This window comes from Spermophilus citellus (assembly GCF_964194105.1).
Source record: "Spermophilus citellus genome assembly, chromosome: 17".
Classification (NCBI taxonomy): Eukaryota; Metazoa; Chordata; class Mammalia; order Rodentia; family Sciuridae; genus Spermophilus; species Spermophilus citellus.
Genome location: NC_138199.1, coordinates 32,729,729 through 32,755,176, shown reverse-complemented (window position 1 = coordinate 32,755,176; position 25,448 = coordinate 32,729,729). Strand labels below are relative to the sequence as shown.

Genomic DNA, 25,448 nt, shown 5'->3' with positions numbered 1-25,448 from the left:
TCCTCTGGAGTCTGCTCAAGCTACCAACACGGAGGAAGGAAGGAGAACTCCAACCTCTAACGCTGCCTGGGTCCCGTGGACTGCGATCAGCCGTTTGAATCCGCAGCCAACTCTGGACTTATCTTTAGACTGTATGTCAACAAAGAATTTATGAAATGAACTTTCTGTGTAAGTGCAAATAAGCATATTATGGAAAGTTTGGGTTATTCTCATAAAGTAGCACTCTTACTAAACTCAGACTTCATCATTGACAAATGAAAATTTTAAAGCCATTTTATAGGTGGAACGTATATATGAATATGTTGATAGATGTTTTCCTCTTTGTTTTCTTATAATTTGTCCAAATATGTTTGGTTTTCTCTCTATATATTATAAATTATGGATTGTTATTTTGCTTATTATGGTGGATTCTAGATGTTAGATCTTAAAAACTTAGCGGATTTCCAAAACATTAGTTTTTTGCAGTGCTGGTAAAGTCTGAACCACAACAAAATTTTAATAATTTAGTAAAATCAAGGTATTTACCTGAAGTCATTACTTATACTCTGAGAACCAAATTAAGTTGGAATTAAAACAGTAACCTCTGAAACCTACCACTATATTTATTCTTTTAAAAAAAGCCAATGAAATAAACTCCTTCCTCCTCTTATTTGGTGTATTTCTATTTGAACAGAAATGCCTATTTTGTTTTATTTTAAGATCTTGTATTGCCAGAACCCAATGAAAAGCATATTGTTTGCCTCAAGACCTACTTTGGCCATAACAATTTTAAACCGTGAGTATAATTTCAGTTAATTAAATAAAATACTTAGTGTTTTCTTCACAAAGAACAAAAAGGTAAATAACCCATTTTTTAACAGTAGCATACAACTTCTCTGCAATCATGCATGCCACACTGTATTTCTTATGTGTGACTATAAAATTATTTCTGAAAATTGTTTTTATCAGTAAGGAAAAATGATTTTCATTTTAATTGAATGCTTCTGTTTAGAAACTAGCTTAAATATATTAAAAAATGAATTTTTATTTAATGTTGATTTTTTCCATTAAGTATCTATGTGCTTTTTTTTGTGCATCATATTTTCCATTGTATGCTAAGAAGTTCATAAGGCAATAGTTTAAAGAATAGTGGTAATTTTATCTGTTTTAATATACTCAAATGTATTCACATCTAACAGGCACATTTATACATAAAAAGGATGAATAAAAGTGAGAAGAACAAGAAGTAAATTTGAATAAGACTGTTAAGAATGTAGACTGTTTTCCAGCTTTTCGAACTTGAAGAAGAATATATTGAAGCATTGTTTTCTGTTTTAAGATATTTTTATTTAAATATATCCTACATACAGAAAAATATACATATGATACAGATCAATGAATTTTGATGAACTGAGCACCCTGTGTAACCAGCACTTAGGTAAGAATACGTCATTATCAGCATAGCAGAGGATCACCTTTCCAATTGATTTTACTTTGACATTTTATTAAGAAAAATTTCTAAGATACAATAAGTTGAAAGGATTACTACTACTACTACTACTACTGCTGTGGACTTGGGCATATTCACCACCTACATTCTATTATTAACACTTTATTTTACTTGTTTTATCACATCCATTTATACATATCTCTATCCATCCATTACTACAGTTTTTGGTATAAAATTTGCATGTAAGGAAGAGTACAAACCTTAAATATATGTTTGCAAATCTCAAGTGTACACACACACATCTATATAACCTAAGTCTTCATCAAGATATAGAACATTATCACCACAAAGTTCTGTTATTTTTTTTTCATTTTTTAAAATTTTAATTTGTTATATATGACTCCAGAATGCATTACAATTTCTATTACACATATAGAGCACAATTTTTCATATCTCTGATTGTACACAAAGTACAGTCAAACCATTCGTGTCTTCATTCATGTACTTAGGGTAATGATGTCCATCTCATTCCACTGTGTTTCCTATTGCCATTCCCCTTCTCTTCACCTCCCTCCCCCTTTCCCCTGTGTCTTATCATCTAATCCTCCATGCCGTGCCCCCCTCCTCCATTATGAATCAGCAGCCTTAAATCAGAGAAAACATTTGGCATTGTTTTTTGGGATTAGCTAACTTTACTTAGCATTGTATTCTCCATCTCCATCCATTTACCTGCAAATGCCATGATTTTATTCTCTTTTATTGCTGAATAATATTCCATTGTGTACATATATCACATTTTCTTTATCCATTCATCTACTGAAGGGCATCTAGGTTGGTTCTATAGGTTAGCTATTGTGAATTGTGCTGCTATAAACATTGATGTGGCTGTGTTCCTGTAGTATGTATGCTGTTTTTAAGTCCTTTGGGTATTGACTGAGGAGAAGGATAGCTGGGTCAAATGGTGGTTCCATTTCAAGTTTTCCAAGGATTCTCCATACTGCTTTCCATATTGGCTGCACCAGTTTGCAGTCCCACCAGCAATGTATGAGTGTGCCTTTCCCCCCCACATCCTCACCAACACTTATTGTTTGTATTCTTAATAGCTGCCATTCTGACTAAGCCAGATGAAATCTTAGAGTAGTTTTGATTTGCATTTCTCTGTTTCCTAGGGATGTTGAACACTTTTTCATATATTTGTTGACTGATTGTATGTCTTCTTCTGAGGTGTCTGTTCAGTTCCTTGGCCCATTTATTGATTGGGTTATTTGGGGGTTTTTTGGTGTTTTTTTGAGTTGATTTTTGAGTTCTTTATATATCCTAGAGATTAGAGCTCTATCTGGTGTGTGAGGGGTAAAAATTTGCTCCTATTTTGTAGGCTCTCTATTCACCTCACTGTTTCTTTTGCGGAGAAGAAGCGTTTTAGTTTGAATTCATCCCATTTATTGATTCTTGATATAGGATTCTTATTAAGGAGGTTGGGGCCTAATCCAACATGATGGAGATTTGGGTCTACTTTTTCTAATAGATGCAGTATATTTAGTTTAATTCCTAGGTGTTTGGGAATTAAACTTTGAGTTAAATTTTGTGCATGGTGAGAGATAGATAATTTCATTTTGTTCCCTATGGATTTCCAGTTTTCCCAGCACCATTTGTTGAAGAGATTATCTTTTCTATAATGTACATTTTTGGTGCTTTTGCCTAATATAATTGTAATTATGTGGGTTAGTCTCTGTGACCTCTATTCAGTACCGTTGGTCTACAAGTCTGTTTTGGTGCCAATACCATGTTGTTTTTGTTACTATCTCTCTGTATATAGTCATATAGTTTAATGTCTTGCATAGTGATGCTACTTGCTTCATTCTTCTTGCTAAGGATGCTTTAGCTATTCTGGTTTTTCCAGATTAATTTCATAACTGATTTTTCTATCTGTGAGGAATGTCAATGGGATTTTGATTGGAATTGTATTAAATCTGTATAATGCTTTTGGTAGTGTGGTCATTTTGACAATATTAAGTCTGCCTATCCAAGAACAAGGTACATCTTTTCATCTTCTAAGGTCTTTTAAGATTTCTTTCTTTAGCATGCTGTAGTTATCATTGTAGGCATCTTTCACCGGTTTCATTAAGTTGATTCCCAAGTATTGTATTGTATTTTATTTAGGCTGTTGTAAATGGGGTAGTTTTCCTTGTTTCCCTTTCAGAGGATTTGTCACTAACATACAGAAATGCCTTTGATTTATGGGTATTGATTTTGTATCCTGTTCCTTTGCTGCAGTCATTTATTAGTTCTAGAAGTTTTCTGGTGAAATTTTTGGGGTCTTCTATGTATAGAATCATATTGTTGGCAGATAGTGCTAAGTTGAGTTCTTTTATATCTGTCCGTATCTCTTTAATTTCTTTTTTCTTTCTGATTGCTCTGGTTAGAGTTTCAAGAACTATGTTAAATAGAAGTGGTGAAAGAGGACATCCCTGTCTTGTTCCAGTTTTTAGAGGGAATGCTTTCAATTTTTCTCCATTCAGAATGATGTTGGCCTGGGGCTTAGTGTAGATAGCTTTTATGATGTTGAGATATGTTCCTGTTATCTTTAGTTTTTCTAGTGTTTTGAACATGAAGGGGTGCTGTAATTTGTTGAATGCTTTTTCTGCATCTATTGAGATGATCATATGATTCTTATCTTTTAAGTTTATTGATGTGATGAATTACGTTTATTGATTTGCACATGTGGAACCAGACTTGCATCCCTGGGATGAACCCCACTTGATTGTGTGTACTATTTTTTGATATTTTTTTTATTTGATTTGTCAGAATTTTATTGAGAATTTTTGCATTTATGTTCATTAGAGATTGGTCTGAAGTTTTTTTTTAATGTGTCTTTGTCTGGTTTTGGAATCAGGGTGATATTGGCTTCATAGAATGATTTTGGAAGTGCTCCCTCTTTTTCGATTTCCTGAACTAAATTGAGGAGTATAGGTATTAGTTCTACTTTAAAGGTCTTGAGGAACTTGGCTGTGTATCCATCTGGTCTTGGGCTTTTCTTGGTTGGTAGGCTTCTGATGGTGTCTTGTATTTCATTGCTTGAAATTGATCTGTTTAAATTGTGTATATCATCCTGATTTAATTTGGGCAAATCATATGACTAGAAATTTGTTGATGCCTTCAATATTGTGTATTTTATTGGAGCACAAGTCTTCAAAAATAATCTCTCATTATCTTCTGTATTTCTGTAGTGTCTGTTGTGATATTTCCTTTTTCATCACGTATGTTAGTGATTTGAGTTTTCTCTCTTCTTCTCTTCGTTCGCATGGCTAAGGGTTTGTCAGTTTTATTTATTTTTTCAAAGAACCAACTTTTTATTTTGTTAATTTTTTCAGTTTTTTCTGTTTCAATTTCATTGATTTCTGCTCTAATTTTATTTATTTTTTCTCTGTAGCTTGTAATTCAAGGCTCTAATTTTAATTATTTCCTGTCTTCTACTGCTTTTAATGTTAATTTGTTCTTCTTTTTCTAGGGCTTTGAGATGTAATGTTAAGTCATTTATTTGTTGACTTTTTCTTTGTTTAAGGAATGAACTCCAGGCAGTGAGGTTTCCTCTTAGAACTGCCTTTGTAGTGTCCCAGAGATTTTGGTATGTTGTACCTGTGTTCTCATTCACCTCTAAGAATTTTTTAATCTCCTCCTTGATGTCTTTTGCAACCCATTATTCATTCAGTAGCATATTATTTAATCTCCAGGTGTTGGAATAGCTTTTATTTTTTAATTTATCATTAATTTTAATTTCATTCCATTATGATCTGATTGAATGCAGGGTAGTATCTTGACTTTTTTTTATATTTGCTAAGAGTTCCTTGGTGGCATAATATATGGTCTCAAAGTTCTTTCATTTTAAACCTAAACATTTCTTTTGTTTAAAGCATTGTTCTTTTGAATATCTAGTATAAAGCTTGAAATTCATTTTATGTTTTGTATATATGTAACAACATTTAATACATATACCAAATGGAAACTCCTAGTTTTTCAGTCAACCTGAATGGGAAGTTGATCAAATGAAGTTCTTTGTTTTAAAGATCTAGGTTATGAACATATTTGTACATGAAGCTCAAAAGTATAAAAGAAATTTTTTAACAGAAGTAAAAAGATTAAATAGGTTTTAACTTTATCCATTTAGTGTCATCTTATTAATAAAATAGCTTTATGCTTTTTACCTTCAAGGGTTCAGTGGAAAGTTATTTATTCTGTATTGGAAGACAGAAGCGATAATGTTGTTGTCATGGCAACTGGTAAGTTATACTAAGCAAGTAACCTGTCTTTTGAAAAATAAAACTTGAAGATTTAAAAATGTTTAATTTCTCATTAAATCCTCAAAATACAAATAGAATTGCTATAAAATATGTAAGACTTGATATAGGGGATGAATGCACAAATTTATGCATGAATTATCTTTGAGGAAGATGAAATGTTAATATGATCATTCAGCTATGCAAGTGCCTTTTAAGAAGAAGATTAAAATATCAAGGATTAATTTTTTTCTATGAGTATATTTTTTTAATTTCAAGGATGTGGAAAAAGTTTGTGTTTCCAGTACCCACCTGTTTATATAGGCAAGATTGGCATTGTCATTTCACCTCTTATTTCTTTGAGGAAGACCAAGTGCTCCAGCTGGAGTAAGTAATGTTTGCATTGCCACATCTTTCCCTCTTCTTTTATTCTATGAGTGAAACATCTGATGTATCATGTATGTTAAAATTTAGTTCACACTAATGCTTTTCTAAAAGTAAATGACACTGTGGAGGAAGGGCTTATCTTTTTTTTTTTTAAGGCTCCACCACCACTGTGCTACATGTCCCACCTTGATTTTCTGTATTGAGTTCTCTGTAATTCAAGGCTATCAGGTGGCCTTGCGAAAATTTTCTGAAAAAGCATTATTATATTATGCCAGTTTATATTGACTGTTTCAAAATTCTCTTCTAGTTCTGTTACCCATATTCTTTTTTTAAATAATAGTATGTTTTTATTGAATTTTCAAATCTGCTTGTTGATGCTATTGATATTTGGATTCTACTCAGAAAATCAAATCCAGGGTGGATAAGCTAATTCTGGAAGATTACTGATGTGGGCACTTATCCATTTGGAACACCACCTATTTTTATTTTTATTTTATTTTATTTTATTTTTTCTTTTTTATTGATTTAAAAAATGACAGTGGAATGCATTACAATTCTTATTACACATATATATCACAATTTTTCATATCTCTGTTTGTATATAAGGTATGTTGACACCTAATTCGTGTCTTCATATATGTATTTTGGATAATGATGTCTATCACATTCTACCATTCTTGCTAATCCCCTGCCCCCTCCATATTCTTGTTTTAAAAAATATTTATTTCTTTTAGTTATATACAATACCTTTGTTTTTATTTATTTATTTTTATGTGGTGTTGAGGATTGAACCCAGGGACTTGCACCCGCTAGGCGAGCGTTCTACCTCTGAGTCACAACCCCAGCTCTGTTACTCATATTCTTTAGCTTGGTATGAAGTATACGTGTAAAAGTGTATTTTTAATCTGTGAAAACCTTTCCAACTTCTTCAACCTGAGCTTTCAAATCTTTTTTTAAAGACTCTCTTTAACAACTACTTTCTGATATAGCCCTTGAAAAAATTTATCAAGTTAGTGAGATATAAAAAGAGAATTTCTTTTTGGTTTTTAAGTTTTAAAAAGCTTAATATGTCTCTTTTTCCACATTTTTATTGATGCATTATAGTTGTCATAATGATGAGATTTGTTACATATTTGTACATGCACACAGTATAACAATATGATTTGCCCAATATCACTCCCTAGCACTTCTCCCCTCACTCTTCTCCTCCCAACCCTGTCCTTTTCCCCTACTGATCTTTATTCTGATTTCATGAGGTCTGCCCTCACCTTTCTTTTCCTTTTTCTTCTGTAGTTTCTACATTTGAAAGAAAACATATGACCCTTGACATAATGGTCTTTATTTCTATTCATTTTCCTGCAAATGACATAAGTTCATTTTTCTTTATGGTTTAATGAAACTCCATTTGTAATGTATGCCACATTTTCTTTATCTATTCATCTATTGATGGACACCTAGGCTGGTTCCACAATTTGGCTACTGTGAATTGCCTGCTATAAACATGGGTATGTTTATATCACTGTAGTATGATGACTTTAATTCCTAAAGAATTAAATGCTGAGGAGTAGTATAGCTGGGACATATGGTGATTGCATGCCTAGTCTTTTGAGGAGACTCTATTCTGATTTCCATAGTGGTTGTATTAATTTAGTTCACCACAAAAAGTGAGATTTCAAAGACAAGGAGGAACACATTATCATGTTTTTTTATTCCTTCTCAATTAAGAATGATGTTAATATTAGTACTATAGACATTGCTCTAGAATATTTGTCTTTCTTCTCATAGAATGTCCAAAGTTCCATCCTGTTTTCTTGGATCAGCACAATCAAAAAATGTTCTCGAAGATGTTAACTTGTGAGTAATTTATATGATTTCATGTGGTCAGTTGTCTGTGTGGGAGAATTTTGTATACACAAAAAATTTACTGAATCCATGAATAAAATGGCCATGATTTTAAACATGCTTTCTTTTTATAGTTTATTTGAGAATTATTAATTTAAAAATCTTCAAAACTTAAGATATCTATTATTTTTAGTTCTTAGATTAGCATTGAATTATAAAATTTTGATTTTGAAAGAGAATTTGGAGAATATCTAGATTTGTTTCATTTTATAGATGAGAAAATTGAGGCCCAGAGGTAAATCATTTCCCAAAAACCGCTCAATTAATTTGTGGCTGAGAAGGGACTGTACTCTGGGTCTCTTGTCCCACCATTTCTATCATGATTCATTTTTAAGAAGAATATCATTTCAGATATGCACAAAAACGTGCATGTATTTTTAATATATGTATGTATGAATTTACATATGTATATTTACTGAGTAACCCAAACCCCATCAAGATAATTGAATATTACTGTTATTTCGGAAGATTTCTTCATGTCCCTTCCTAGTCTATCTTCCAATCTTATATCCTGAGGCAAAGCACTGTTCTAATTTTCCTACCACAGTTTAATTTTGTCTTCTTTGAGTTTCATGTAATTGGCATCAGACAATATGACTCTTTTGTGTAAGATTTTTTTTCATTCAGCATAATCTTCTTGTGATTTCCTTTATGTTGTTGCATGTGGCAATAGTGTTTGTTTAAAATTTCTTAGTTATATTTCAATATAAAAAAAAGTTTGTTTTTACATTTCTTCATTGATGGATATCTAAGCTATTTCTGGTTTTGGGCTATGAATAATAAAGCTAATTAAAACATTATTATAATAGTCATTTGTGAACATCTGTTTTGTTTTTAAAAACATTTTTATTCCTTTTATTGAGATATAATTCATATATAATATTTTTTACCTATTGAAAAATATATAACTAAATAAGTTTTGATGTATACATATACCTAGAAAAATCATCATCATAGTCCATATAATGAACATATCCATTACATGCAAAGTTTACTCATACCGTACCTTTCTTCCTGTCTCTGCCTTTACCACCCTAGTCATCAAGTAACTGTTGATCTACTGTCACTATTAACTAGTTTGCATTTTCTAAAATTGTATGTAAACAGAATCATCCATGTATTATATGCTTTTTTGTCTGGTTTAAATAATAGAGCATATTTGTTTTGAGATTTGTTTATGCATTAACATTTATTAATAGCTAATTACAATCAAGTAGATTACAGTATATGGATATATTGTAGTTTTTCCAATCACCTGTTGATATTTGCATTGTTTTCATTTTTGAGCTATTACAAATAAAGCTTATGAACTTTTGTACATCAGCCTTTGTTTGAACATAAAATGTTTTCATTTTATTGGTATATACCAAGGAATGAACTGATGGGATGAGGGGTAGATATATATTTAAACTTTCTTTTTTCTAATTGAGATTAAGTTCATATAACATAAAATTTAGCCATTTTAACCATTGTTAAAGTCTGGTAGATTTTAGTGTTAATATCTCTTTCCAGAACATTTTAGCACCCCAATGATACTGACACAAAGATTATGTAGTTCCTTCCAATTGTCTCCTTTTCTACTTCATTCCAATTACTAATCTACTTTGTGTCTCTATTTAATTTGCCTGTTCTGGACATTTTGTGTAGTGAACTCATAGAGTTTTGTGGTCTTTTGTACCTGGCTTTTTAAATTTAGTTTAATATTTTCAGTACTTCATTTCTTTTTATGTCTAAATAATATTCTATTGTATACTCGTTCCACATTTTGTTTATCCATTCATCGCTGATGGCCATTGGGTTGTTTCTGCTTTTGGGCTGTAACTAATAATGGTGCTATGAACATTTATTTACAATTTTTTTTAGAGAGAGAGAGAGAGAGAGAAAAAAAAATTTTTTAATATTTATTTTTTAGTTTTTGGCGGACACAACATCTTTATTTTATTTGTATGTGGTGCTGAGGATCAAACCCAGTGCCACGCACATGTCAGGCGAGCGCGATACCGCTTGAGCCACATCCCCAGCCTATTTGCAAATTTTTGTATGAAAGTGTGTTTGTAAGTATTTCGTGTATATGTTTAGGAGTGCATCTGGAATATATGGTAAATCTATGTTTAACTTTTTAAGAAACTATCAACCTTTTTGAGATTGGTATACCATTTTATATTCCCACCAGAGAGATCCAGCCTCCTATCCTTACCATTTCTTGATGTTACAGTCTTTAATTTTAGCTATTTTAATTGGATCTCATTGTGTTTTCAATTTGATTTTCCCCAATGACTAATTATGCATTCTTTCATATCGACCTGTATGTCTTCTTAGGGAAAACATCTAATCATTCTTTTTGTCCATTCTTATTTTTTTCTTATTTTATTGGTGCATTATAATTATACATATTGGAGGAATCCATTGTTATATATTCATGTACACAACATAATTTAGTCAATTTTATTGTTTCACTCTGCTTTTCTTATTGAGTTTTGATAGTCATTTATATATTCTGTATTCAGATCCTTTATTATCCTTTATTTTGTTTATATTTTGCACACATATACCCCTAGTTTATGACTTTTCTTCATTGTCTTCACAGTTCTTTTGAATAGCTGCAATTTTACATTTTGATGAAGTCCAGTTTGTCAATTTAGTCTTTTTATGGAATTTACTTTTAGTGTTTCATCCAAGAAATCTTTGCTTAGTCTAGGGTCACAAAGATTTATGTTTCTCCTAAAAGTTTTATAGTTTTAAATTTCACATTTAGATGTGTGATCTATATTTTAGTAATTTTTGAATATTGTATGAAGTATTGATTGCAGTTTATTTTTCACACAAGATATCCAATTGTTCTAGTCTACTTCTTGAAAAGACTATCCTTTCTTTACTAATTGACTTTGCACCTGCGTCAAAAATAGGTTGAGTACATACATGTGGGTCTGTTGCTGCTCTATTCTTTGTTTTGTAAATCTATTTTGTCTTGATGATTGTTTAGATTACTTCATTACATTGAAATCAGGTTGTGCAAGTCCCTCCAGTTTTTTTTTTTAGGAGAGAGAGAGAGGGAGGGAGAGAGAATTTTAATATTTATTTTTTAGTTTTCGGCGGACACAACATCTTTGTATGTGGTGCTGAGGATCGAACCCGGGCCGCACGCATGCCAGGCGAGTGCACTACCACTTGAGCCACATCCTCAGTCCCAGTCCCTCCAGTTTTGTTCTTTTCCTTCAAAGTTTTTTGGGTATTCTGGGTTCTTTATATTTCCCTAAGTATTTCAACATCACCTTTTCAACCAAAATACCTGCTGGGATTTTTATGTTTTATTTTACCTTGAATCTAGAGATCTAAAGAATTAGCTATCTTGATAATTATTTTTACTGTCTTATACTGAAAAAACTGGGGCAAACTAAAGCTAACCTGCTAAAGATCACTCAGTTTGTAAGAAGTAGAACTGCAGGGGCTGAGATTGTGGCTCAGGAGTAGAGCACCTGCCATGCATGTGTGAGACACTGGGTTTGATCCTCAGTGCCACCTAAAAATAAATAAATAAATAAAATAAAGATATTGTGTCTACCTACAACTAAAAAATAAAAAATTAAAAAAAAAGAAATAGAACTACAATTCAAACCTGGGCAGTATGATATTAGAGCTTGTTATTTCTATTGTGTCTTATGCTAATTAGAATACTATATTAATTTCATGAAAGTAAAGACATTTGTTGTGTTCCTAATGAAAGTGCAATGCCTAGCCTGGAATAGACACTCAAATACTTGTTGGATGAATGAATTAAATATTGTAAAGTTATTTTTATGTAGAATAAGTTTTATTTTATTTAACTCCATCTCTGGCTTCATTTGCTGGAATGGGGAAAACATTCTAGAAAAATTTTGCTTAAGACCTAGCCTTCATTACAAACATAGTCTTATTATGATTCTTTCTGCCTAAAAAAAGAAATTAACTGCAACTAGTGTAAGCAAATATTGAGTTTTATATTAGGGATAATGTCTCATATGGATCCAGCTAAAAAGAAATTAGCCAGCCCCACTTAGGACGACTATAATTTGGTATGGAAAATACAGAAGGGATTTCTTTTTATTTGCATATGTGTCCTCATCATTTTTTTTTTTCTGAAGAGTTTAAGTATTCTCAACTTGTCTTGTTGCAAAATAGAAAATGGCTGCTCTGCAACTCTCTTCTTTTTACAATTGCAGTGACTAGTTATTTCTTTCCTTTTTGGGTGGGAGAGGGTACTAGGGATTGAACTCAACGGCACTTGGCCACAGAGCCACATCCCCAGCCCTATTTGTATTTTATTTAGAGACAGGGTTTCACTGAATTGCTTAGTGCCTCGATTTTGCTGAGGCTAACTTTGAATTTGCAATCCTCCTGCCTCGGCCTCCTGAGCCGCTGGGATTACGTACTGGTGTGTGCTACCTCACCTGGCTGGTTGTTTCTTGATCAGAACTCCAGATTCCAAGATAGAAACCTTTTTGCTTGGCTTCGATACAGTGTCTTTCCAATGCCCAATAAGGTTTAAACAAAAAAGCATAATACATAGAGTAAACATGAAGACTGAGGATTTAATCATAGGAGAGCAAGGATACTGGGCTGTAGTTCTCAGAGAAGGGGGGGTGTGTGTGGGTGGGATTATATTGTGAAAAGTTTATGAAGGCTTGATCATTTAATTAGAACACTTTAATTTTGGGACTCGAATGCTGGAAATCAGGATCTGGCTTTTAATGTCATCTTAGTACTAAATAGTCTGTGATAAGAGTTTTGACACATTTTATTTTGATATGTTGAATAGAAATCAAAGAATTAATGTATATCATATATCCTCACATGAATAGCATTCATGTAGTTTTTCATAAGTGGCATAATATAGTGTTAAAAATCTATTAGGTATTTTGATTTCAAGTATAACTTATTGAGGTGGTTATTTTCTTTATTGTATGTTTCCTTTTCTGGTTTTTATTTATTTGTTTGTTTGTTTGTTTGTTTATAGAGGCAAATATCAGATTGTATACATGACTCCAGAATTCTGTTTAGGTAATTTGGACCTACTCCAGCAACTTGAGGCAAATATTGGTAAGTGACAAATAGATCTTTGTAAATACTTCCTGAATTGTTAACCATTGAAGTTAAACCTGTGGGTACTGGGTTTCAAATATTTCCTCCAAGGAATCTCTGATTCTCTAACTTGGTGTTTTTCTTGTCTTATCTCTTAGAACATTGTAATTCTTTTTGCCATAGAAATTGGGTCCCTGTTTTATAACTGTCTATTTATGTCTCTGTTTTGCTTTTCCAAGAGACTACAAACTTTTTGAGTGAAAAATACCATTCTTGTTTGTTTATATTCCCTGAGTGTGTTGCTTGAAATGTTACTGAAATGTACCATTGAATGAATGTTGAATACTAGATTCTCTGAAATTATGATTTACCTTTTTTCACATTCTGATCTAACAGGCCTAGGATGGGGCCTGGCACCTCTAGCTGTTCATAGGTGATTTTTATGAGTAGCCAAAGTTGGAAACTACCTTTAATTATAAATGAGTATGACTGATTACAGAACAACTAAACCTAAAACCTTGATATTCTAAGTCAGAGCTCATTTACTAGGAAATGTAAATATAGAATTACTCAAAATCTGATGCCATTTTTTGTTTTATACTTAAAACTTTTGGAGGCTGCGGTTGTAGCTTAGTGGTAGAGTGCTTGCTTAGCAAGTGTGAGGCACAGGGTTTCAATCTTTAGCACCACATAAAAATAAATAAATAGAATAAAGGAATTGTGTCCATCTACAGATTAAAAAATATTTTAAAAATTGTTTTTGCCTGGGTGCAGTGATGCATGCCTGTAAATCCCAGGGGCTCAGGAGGCTGAAGCAGAAGGATTGCAAGCAAGTTCAAGGCCAACCTCAACAACTTATCGAGGCCCTATGCAACTTAGAGAGGCCTTGTCTCAAAATAAAAAAAATAAATAAATAAGAAAGTCTGGGGACATAGCTTAGTAGTAAAGAGCTCCCGAGTTAAAGCCACAGTACCAAAACAAATAAACAAACGTAAATAAAATAAAAATTAATAAAATTTGTTGTTTTTTTGATAATGAGGCTCAGCCACCTGTGAGTTGTATCATGGCTTCTATTGCAAATGATTATATTTCAAATTTTCAATTGAACTAAAGTTTTCCCAGATTGTATGATCTATTTGAATAATTATTTATTGAAATAATTCCAAATAGGTTAGGTTTATAATATCACAACTGTCAGTTAATATCACATATAGGGAAAGTAACAGTTTTCTAGCAATATAATGAAAACAAAGTTGTATCTTTTAGTATGTGATAAAACCAAGAATGAGAATAGATATTAATATTTGAGTTAAATATATTACCAAAGAGTATACCCATCATCTGTTAAGCTCCCTTATTGGTATATTCTATTTTTGTCTTTAATGTGAATTTGAAATGTCTTCTTTTAGGTTGTATGAAATTTCTTGTTAATATTTCACTTTGGGTTAAGCTTAGCTACTTCATATGTTTCTTGGTTTTATTGCAGAAGTTAGTATCTGTGTCCATAGTGGTCTGGATATTTTTGTTCCAGTTTAATATTCGTTTTATATGTGTGATACTGTTACAATGAATTAATAGTTTAATTATTTAAGTAAATATTTATTTAATTAAGAGTTGTAAATTCCTAGTTTTTGTAATGTATAAATTATGAACCCTCATTCATTAGAGTAGAGCATAGAACATTTTGCTTATGAAGGATGAAAATGGTTTTTTTGAGTGACTCAGTGTTGAATTAAAAGGGACAAATTAAATGAGTTTTTTTGAAATATTTTCCTTTGGCTTTTGTTTGTAGGAAATTGTGAAATGCTTGCAAAAAAGAACATACTCAGTGTGTTATATATACAGTAATCTGACATTTAGCTAATCAGATTTATCAGTTTTAGGTAAATGTTAAATTATTTAAGTAGTCTAAATTTATAACAAATAGCAAGTATGCTTGTGTGTGGAGAATCCTTACCAACCATACTTGTAAATTGTCTTTTAACTTTGGAAATAAGGCTTAAAAGGCCAGTAGGCCAAAATGAAATATGTCTAGGTCCTGGCAAGACACTTGAACTTGTACATTTAAAGTGTATTTTAGCTGCGTGTGGTGGTTCATGCCTGTAGTCCCAGTGACTCAGGAGGCCAAGGCAGAAGGATTGTGAGTTCAAAGCTAGCCATAGCAACTTAGTGAGACCCTGTCTCTAAGTAAAGTATAAAACAGTTGGGGATGTAGTTAAGCATCTCTGGGTTCAATCCCTGGCACCAAAAACATCAAAAATAAAATAAAGTGTATGTTGATAAAGTTTGCCTAAACTGTAATGTACAAGGTTCAACTCCACTATAAGCTACTTTATCAATACTGCAACTAAAACTTTTAAAATACAGGAGGACATCGTCTTTGTTTTAACCTATTTAAAGCCTGGTTGATTTAGTTTCTAAAGCCAAAATAAGTATAGTGGTAACACTGAAAATTCCCCAGTCAGTAACCAGAGAATTTTTTTGCATTTTTTTTTTTTTGGCACCAGGGATTGAACTTAGGGGCACTCAACCACTGAGCCATATTCCCAGCCCTGTTTTGTATTTTATTTAGAGATAGAGTCTCACTGAGTTGCTTAGCACCATGCCATTGCTCAGGCTGTCTTTGAACTCGCGATCCTCCTGCCTCAGCCTCTGGAGCTGCTGGGATTACAGGTGTGAGCCACCATGCCCACTCTTTTTTATTTTTTTTAATTATTTATTATTTTTAGATATGCATGACGGTATATTTTGACATTATGCATACATGGAGTATAACTTATTCTAATTAGGATCCCATTCTTGTGGTTGTAGATGATGTTGAGTTTCACTGGTGGTGTATTTATATATGAATATAGGCAAGTTATGTTCAATTGGTAACCAAAGAATTTGCTAATCAACCTACTTTGCTTATTTGCTTTCTTTTTCTTTCATGCTCTGTTCAGATTATCATAGCTAGTACAATCTCAAAGAATTGCCATTGTTTATTTTTATGTCCATTTCCCTTTTTAGAATTGTGAACTCTTTGAGATCAGTGTTTCTTGTTAATATTTCACTTTTTATTCCTAGAAAAGGATTTAGATTAAAATGGACATATAATATAATAACTAAAATAACAACAGTTTTTTATTAAACTCTTTTTTTTGCATCAGGCCCTATTTTAGCCTTTTATGTTAATGATTTTATTTAATCTTTAGAGTTATAAGAAATGTTAGGTACTATTACTATCCACAGTTTATTCGTAAGGAAACCAAGACTTGGAAAGCTTGAGTAACTTGTTCAAGGAAATACACATGGTAAGTGGTGGATCCACATTTTACATCTATGCAGTCTGATTCCAGAGCACATATTTTTAATCACCACCCTGGCAGAACATTATTAGTACTCCCATAAAGGGAAGTTAACTTTTGTCTTTAACTTCGAAATTGAGGGCAAAACCAATATTAGTCATTACTTTGAAATGTCTGAAGACATTTTATTGGATGGTTTTGCAGTGACATGTAATACTACACACTATCAACTCTGTTTTAGTGTATGTCTATAGTGTGGGAAGAGTAGAGAGAATGCTGGGAGGCGGGGGGGACCAAATTATATTTTTTCTTACCTGCTTTGTATGTAATGAGATTTAGTTCTTCCCATACCCTTTTACATTAGACAATGTGGATTTCATCTTGTCTTCTATGACGTATTAGAGAAACTTTCTGCAATATGATATGTGATCAATTTTGGATACTGATGCACTTTATCTCGGTGGAAATATACTCTTTCTGATTCTTTTGAGAGCTAACCCATGAGATAAGATTTAAGGTGTTGCCTCAGAAAAATAGAACAGGCCACTTTTAAAAAACATGGTTGTGAGATGGTTCATAAGTGATAGTTTAAGTCATTCATTTTCCCAAGGAATAACAATAAAAGCTGAAATTTAATAAATATGTTATTTGAATTAATGCATACTTTTTCTTTCTTTTTTTTATCCTAATGCCTTTAAAAAATTTTTTTGTAGTTGTAAATGGACAATACCTTTATTTTATTTGTCTACTTTTATGTGGTGCTAAGGATCGAACCCAGTGCCTTACGTGTGCAAAGCAAGCACTCTGCCGCTGAGCTACTGCCCCAGCCCTATCCTAATGCCTTTTATCCACATTTCTTTCCTTCTCCTTTTTCTAATAGTGTTCTTTTTATGTTATTTGGTATTATTTATACTTATGTTTTCGTATGAAACAAATATTTTGATTTCGGTTATTTTGGGTTTTTGGGGTAATATTTATATAGTCTTAAGTGAAAAAAACGATGTTGATTTAGATGAATTTTTTTTTCTTTTTGAACTTTTCTTTTTCTCATTTTTGTTTTTTTGTTTTGTAGGTAACACACTTATTGCTGTGGATGAGGCTCATTGTATTTCTGAGTGGGGGCATGATTTTAGAAGTTCATTCAAGATGTTGAGCTCTCTAAAGGCAACACTCCCAACGGTAAGCTTTGCCAAGTCTAATGTTTTTTAATGACATTTCCACCAAGTGGAGCATTCAGATCTGGGGAATGGCCAAAAAGCTGAAGACTTCTTTATCAAAGGGCAAACGGATGATGTAATCAGGGGAAAGGTTTTAAAAAATTCTAACCTTGGCTTCTTTATAAGGTTGGTCTATAATATATGGAGAAATACCATAGAATAAGGCTTGGCAAACCTTTTCTGAAAGAATCAGATAATAGTTACAGTACTCCCCCCTTATTGATAGGGTATATGTTCCAAGAGCCCCAGTGGTATAATACCCGAAGCAGCATATAGTACTAAACCCTATATATTTATAAATTATGCATAGTAGGAGATTAACAAACATAACTAATAGTAAAAGAGAATAATTATAACAGTATTCTGTAATAAAATTGCCAGTACTAGTACTCTTGCTTTCTGGAGCAGTAACTAAGTAATATAAGTGCTATTTGAATATAAGCACTGCCATATAATTTTTATTTTTAATTTTTTATTAAAGCATCATAATAATACATAGTAATTACGTTCATTTTGACAAAATCATACATGCAAGGAATTCAATTTCAAGCTTCATCCCCTTCTTTTCCAATCCTCCTCCTTCCCTGATTTTCTCTCCTCTACTCTATTAAATTTCCTTTCTTCTATATATACATAAATGCGAAATTCTCTTTGGTATATTGATACATGAATATAACATGATTTTGTTAGATTCATCCCATTTATCTTCTTCCTTCCCTTCTTCCCTCCATCTTATTCTTTTAACTCCATTGCTATTCCCTAGGTCTTTGTGACATCTGATCCCCTCCCCGACTGCCTTCTTTCCCTTATTTTGTTTTAGTTTTTGCATATGAGAAAACATTTGACCTTTGATATTCTGAGTCTGGCTTATTTCACTTAGCATGATTTTTTTCTCCTTTCCATCTGTTTACTGGCAAATGCCATTATTTCATTCCTCTTTATGGCTGAGTAAAACTCCATTGCAAGTATTGCCATATCTTGACTGTTGGTCTCATAACCAAGCTAGCTACTAAATGACAAACCAGCAATAGCATATACAGTATCGATGTACTGGACTTATATAGTTGTTTTTCCTTAACTTTATAATTTTATTTTTTACATTTAGGTCTGTGATCCATTTTGAGTTCAATTATATAGGTGTGAAGTTTAGGTTGAGGTTCATTGTTTTCCCTTATAATGCTCCAGACCATTTGTTGAAAAGGCTGTCCTTCTTCTGTTGAGTGTCTTTATACTGTTTCTTGAAACAGTTCTTGTCACAGAACAGCATACTATCCTGGTGTTCTTCCTTGGTTTTGCCTTAGTCTCCTTTGTTCCTTCTCATCTCTTTATCCTTTTAATGTTGGCAAGCTTGAAACCTTAGTCCTTGGACTTATTCTTTGGTACTCAAATTCCTTATCATCTTATCTAACAGATAGGGCTTTTTCTTTTTGCAGTACTAGGAATTGAACCAGGGACTGCTGTAGGCTAGGCATGCACTCTAACAGAGTTTATATTCCCCAGCCCTTGTCTCCCCCCATCCCCCATGCCTCCTGCCCCATGCTAGGCATTGAACCCAGGGTTGTTCTACCATTGAGCTACATTCCCAGCCCTTTCTATTTTTCTGTTTTTAAATAGAGTCTTGTGAAATTGTCAAGGTTGGCCTTGAACTTGAAATCCTTTTGCCTCAGCCTCCTGAATCTCAGGGATTATAATCATGCACCCCACCATGCCTGGCCCAACATATAGTTTTAATACTATCTATATCCTGAGAACCTCCAGGTTTATATTACAGCCTTGGACTAATATTAGCAATATGTGAGTGATTCAGTTTCTCTGCCTCCATGCCAGCACTTGGTATTATCATTATTTTGTGTTACATTTTATAGAATATAAATATAATATTCCAAAGAATATTTATAGAATATGTATATATGTGTGTATACTTGTGTGTATGTGGTATACATACACATATAAACACTCATGTAGATATATAGTTACCTTCTGAAGATTTTTCTACTTAGATGTCTAATAGGTATCTCAAACTGTTTCAGAATGACTTCTTGATAGTCTCACCACTCTAGACCTTCCCTTCCCAAGAATCTCCAAAATCTTATTTAATAACAGCTTCATCCTTCTGGTGTTGAGGTCAAAATTTTTAGAATTTCATTCAACTCTACTCTTTGTCTCACTCTCTACAATACATTTAAACAGTAAGGAAATCTTGTGAGGTCTTTAGGATCTAATCAGTTGATCCCTGCCATTTCCCTGGTACAAATCTCCAGCTTTCACCTGCACTGTTACAGTAATCTCCTGCTTTCACTTTTCCCCGTCTCTTATCTATGTAAGTACAACATTTGAACTAATACTTTTTAAATATGTCTGATATATTCCCCTCCAAACCCTCCGGTAGTGGCATGCAGACATTGATACCATGTCTTACTGAGTCTTATATGATCTAGTCTTCCAGTTTTGCTTTGACCTTATCCTGTCCTAAAAGCCTCTTCATTCACTGCATTCCAGCCACTCCACCTTCCTAGGGCTTTACATATACAGTCATGCATACATTACTGGACAAGGGTCTGAGGAGGTCCCCTTTTAGAGAGAAGGAATCTCAGTTTGGCCCTGGCAGGTTCTTGACTTATGCCACAGAAAGGAAGGAAATTTCAGGTGTTAGAGTCTGTAAACAAGTCAAAATAACACCTGGCATTTTGCCAGGGGAATATTAGAGTTCGTAAACAAGTCTGGATGGTGCCTGGCAAAATGCCAGAGGGAGTGGTTTGAGAAGTAACAAAAGCAAGCCATTAAGTGTGGAGATTCCTTATTGGTTGACTGATGTATCTAGTTTATGCTTATTAAGATAAGCTGTGCAAAATGTATAAATACCTCTGTTGTCCTACAATAAACGCTCCCACTCCTGCTGTATCAACCTACACAAGTTGTTCGTCAGCCCCCGGTTATTTTGCCCAGCCAGAGGGCTGCGGCATTCAGGGTACATCAAAAGAGGCACAAAGGAAATAGGCTGAGGTGTAATAATTACAATAACCCAAGGTAGGCTGGGTGTGGTGGCACATGCTTATAATCCCAGCAACTCAGGAGGCTGAGATAGTAGGATCACAAGTTTCAGGGCAGCTTTGGCAACTTAGTGACACCCTGTCTCAAAATAAAAAATGTTGGGGGTGTGCTCAGTGGTAAATGCCCTGAGTTCAAGTCCTAGTACCAACAAGAAAAAAGAAAAGAAGAGGCACAAAGGAAACTTTGTAAATACAGAACACTGGAAGTGCCTGTGTAGGTGGTTTGGCATCAGCCTGGTGAGTTTCTTCTATCCTACCTTACTTCTGCATCTGAGCTTTGCCTCTGATATTCCTTCTTCCTGAATACTTTTCACCCAGTTAATTTATGCTCCCTTATTTCGGTCAGATATTCACTGAAATATTGCCATCTCATTTAGGTCTCTTGGGCTACCATATTTGAAATATCACATTAATCCTCCTTCCCCAACATTAAATCTTCCTCAGATATCTTTGCTATTTTTAGAAAGAGTGTTTATCTCTATTATTATCTCTATTTTTTTAAACTTCCTATATTTTGTCTGTTTTCTGTGAGCACCTACTAGAGTATTTTTTTGTGAGGAGGGATTTTTGATTGGTTAAAAAATCTGTAACAGTACCTGGATCATGGTAGATGCTCAGTAAATAATTGGGTGATTGAATGAATGAATTCTGATCAGAAAGCTGATAATCAGTAACTCTCCTACACAGATAGCTGTGAAAGAGTTGGGTAATAAAGAGTTACACCAAAGGACTCTGCTAATTTCTATAGTAAATGATTTGGAAGAGGCATAAAACATAGTTTCTGTTTTCAGATAGTAAAAGAATTTAGATTCATACCTATAAAAATAAAATCAGTACTAGCATGCATGAGACTTTGAGTTTGACGCAGAAACATCACACACACACACACACACACACACACACACACATATACCCACACACAAATGAATAATACCTAACAATATAAAGTATGTGGACTGGTACAAATAATACAGAAAGATTAATAGTGATAGTGTTAATAGTACATGTAATAGATAGAGAAGGGATTTGATGGTGAAATCCCACAGGCAAAGTGCCCTAGAGAACTTATTTTCATTAATTTAGAATGGTTTAAAGCAACCTTTTGGAAACTAGGAAGATTGCTTTCTGTAATCTTTTCCCAGGCCTTTGATACTGGAAAGATTGTTTAAAAGGAATTTTAAATATTTTATGTAGTTCTTAAACACTTTTCTGGTGGAATTAAATCTTTTATTATGTCTAGCTATTGACGTCACTGTGTCATTTGCATTTCTTGGGATGATTTAAACATTGCATGTTCCTTCTGTTGAACCTCTGGGACAGGGTGTTTGTCAAGCAGTGGCTGAGAAAATGTTGTTCTGTTGGTGTTTTCAAGAATCCTCTGTATTAGCTAACTGGTGAGAAATGCCACCTGGTGGTTGTAGCCCAATCATTTTTCTCATTGTTCTTGGTGCTGTTTTTTTAATTCCAGTGTCACTAGGACACCTGTTATAAAGCTGGATTTCTTATTGTATTATTTCAGTAAGTCTAAAAAATAGCAAAAATATCACTAAGCCATTTGGCACAAAGATTTCTATTTGGAAGTAATTATTAAAAGGAGCCTTGAGAAAGAGCAGCCAGGCATAAATCTCTACAGAAGTCTTAAAATTCTGTAACATTAATGGGGGAACTGTGAAATCCCTGAGACATATTGGTCCTTTGTGTTACTTTCTTCCTAGTACCTATTGGAAAAAAGATAAGCATGCAGCAGACACTCAGTAACCATTTGAAATGAAGGAATAAATTCTCTGTGTATTCTAGAATATAGAGTTAAAATAAACATGACCCAAATTTAGAAGCAAATGGAATAGTTATAGTTTTCTAAATCTTTGGGTGTTGCACTATGGAAATATATGCTAAATATCTTCTTAGATTTATAAAATCACACGATTATTTTATATTTTGTTGCTTGTTTTGGCAAAAATTGATGCCTGAAACCTAGATTTAATAAACTCAAATAATTAATTTTAAGACTTAGTAACTTATTACAACTAGGTGGCAGTATAATTTAGCATCTATCCAGTTTGCTTCTGAAAATTTAAGGGTTCAAATTCTTAATTATGCTGTGACTACAAATATAAACCTAGAGTAGCCCAGTAAAATGAGCATGTATGATCACCCTTCTCATAACCTGCCTGTATGTTATTTTTTAGTTTGCTTATAAATTATGTGTGGTACCTGGGGTTGAACCCATGGCCTCACTAGTGACATACTAGGCAAGTACTCTACCACTGAGCTACATCCCCAACCTTCTTTGTAAAATCGTAGCATCATAAAGTACCCAAAACAGAATTCTAAGAATAGGTTCTATTTACTTTTGAAGTGAATCTTTATTGTTTCTTCAATTTTATTATGTTACTTTATTTTCTAGTTGCAGGAGCAGCATTCCCTTTTTTAATAACTTCATTTTTCATGTGATGCTGAGAATTGAATCCAGTGCCTCATGCGTGCTAGGCAAACACTCTACACTGAGCCACAACCCCATCCCAGAAGCAACATTCTTAACTGTGACTTTTAGAATGTTGGAGGCAAAAGAGTAACTATTTATATTATAATCATTTCACTGTTAGCTGGTCACTGGAATTGGGAATTTCTAAGCAAATGGGGATTTTTAAATTTCAGGGGTCTAACAGCCCACTTTGCCAAAGCCAGTGGCAAATCTGGGACTACTGCCCATATCTGTGAAATTTCCATACAGAAACCTTTTTAATTGTTGCAGTAACAATGGTGGTTACAGTTGAAAACTTTTGAGTATTCTATGCTGTCCAGTATATTTGGCATTTTATATATTTTGTCTCATTTAATGTTCATAAGAACTCGATGATACTGGTTCTGTTATTGTAGCCATTTTTTATAGGACAAAACCAAAGCTCAGAGAGATAAACACACAGCTAAAGGTAGACATTAAACCAAGTAGTTGATTCCAAGCCAGGTTTGTTTCACTGCTGTGCTGCTCTTTTGCCTGATGTTTCCATTAACTTTTTGGAGATGTGACATTTAATTTCCATATTTTTGTAAATGCATTTTCTGTCTACTGATACATTATCTCTCTTAGAAACATATCCAGCCCCCCACTCTCTTTTTTTTAATGGTCCCTTCCCTCCCCTTTTATTTTTATTTACTTATTTTTATGTGGTACTGAGGATTAAACACAGGGCCTCATGCATGTGAGGCAAGTGCTCTACCACTGAATTATAATCCCAGCCCTAACCCTCTCTTCTTATGAGCTGTATCCTAAAAAACTTCCCTTTTTAATCTGCATATGCAGATAAACAAGTATTTATTAGTGCATTTATAAATAAGTTGATTGAAGCACTTAAGGGAAATGCTTTATTGTCAGGGTGAGAATGTGTATGTCCTAGTAATTTCTATTTTTTTAAAAATGTTTTATTTAGACATTGATGGACCTTTATTTTATTCATTCATTTATATGCAGTGCTGAGAATCAAACACAGTTCCTCACACATGCTAGGCAAGCGCTCTATCACTCAGCCACAACCCCAGCCCAAAACTTCTAATTTTTCAACTTCCCTATTCTCAGCCATATATTTGTTAGTACCTATATATTAACACAGAAATGTATCTATATTAAGGCTTGGGTAGAGAAATTAACTTCTTTAAATTAGCCCATTTATCTCTACTTCCTTATGGAGGCATTCAAAATTCAGAGAAGAGTCTGATTGGAAGCCAGAGATCAATTAAATTAGTTTTGGGGTTAAGTTTTTAAAAAGTTTTACAGAATTTAAGGATAGAGAATATAAAAATGATGCAATTAATTGCTCATGTTGGTTTTTTTTTTTTATTCATAAAACCTCCCAAGATGAGATAGTTTTTAATTCAGTAAATCTATATTAATTGCAAATGTAACAAAAAAGTTTGTAATTTGTATCTTGTTTTAATTTTGAGTCAGACTCTACACTTCTTTGCGAATTGGTAAATTATATGTAAATTTTTACATACAAAAGATAATTATTTAAGCTGGTTTGTGAGATAGCTACAGCATATCCAAAAAAACCATTTTATTGAGACATTGTTTCCTCTGTCTGTAATAAGCCAAAACATATTTTTAGGAAAATTGTATTCTGGTAATGGAACAGCTAATTACTTAGGAACATCCTTAAGATGTAACCCATTTATTTTCCTGATTGTGAAATATAGCATAATTGAGTATGATTCCCTTATATAATAGGAACAAAAATATGAAGTGTAGTTTTATGGGAGATATTTTGTTATCGTGCCTTTGAATTTCTGAAAGATTGTATGTTTTTCCTCATGCCTGCTATGTTCCTTTTTGGTTGATTATATAATTCAGAGTCTTTGCTAGACTGAAAATAGAGTATGGTTTCATTGCTTTAGGAAGCAATTAATAATACACATTTAATATTATATATACCATGCCATTGATTCACTTTAGTAAGACTGGAAAGAGGTTATCCAGGTCAGGGGAAGCTTTGCTTTTAGATATGAAAAGCTGTAAAGTGATATATTTCACGAGAGACAAAAAAACAAAACAAAACGCTAAAACACCAATCTGCCAAAAAAAAAAAAAAAACCCACAGATAACACCTCATTGATTTATACAGTTAGATTTTCCAAAAAAAAAAAAAAGTAAGTAATGCACCTTTACTTATATGGGTACTATTTATAGATGTAATAGTTAAAAATAATAACTGGAAAGATATCGAGCTAATAAATACATTTAATTTAATAAAACAAAGTAAAGTGTATTTACTGCTTATAAATGATTTCTGGTTTTTTTTTTTTTTAAGAAGCAACGTTATGTTTAGAAGACTGAAAAACAGTTAAGG

General features: G+C 33.0%; 1 protein-coding gene across 1 annotated transcript in view; it reads left to right on the top strand.

Moving 5' to 3' along the window:
* The window catches only part of LOC308636321 (bifunctional 3'-5' exonuclease/ATP-dependent helicase WRN-like), a gene marked incomplete at both ends in the record, with an annotated part of 48,234 nt that overhangs the window by 16,855 nt on the left and 5,931 nt on the right, over nt 1–25,448 (top strand). Inside the window, 7 exon segments of the mRNA XM_081271740.1 lie at nt 700–775; nt 5,639–5,706; nt 5,983–6,062; nt 6,068–6,090; nt 7,876–7,944; nt 12,986–13,068; nt 17,410–17,516. Of these exon segments, the coding sequence (XP_081127866.1) occupies nt 700–775; nt 5,639–5,706; nt 5,983–6,062; nt 6,068–6,090; nt 7,876–7,944; nt 12,986–13,068; nt 17,410–17,516 (506 nt within the window).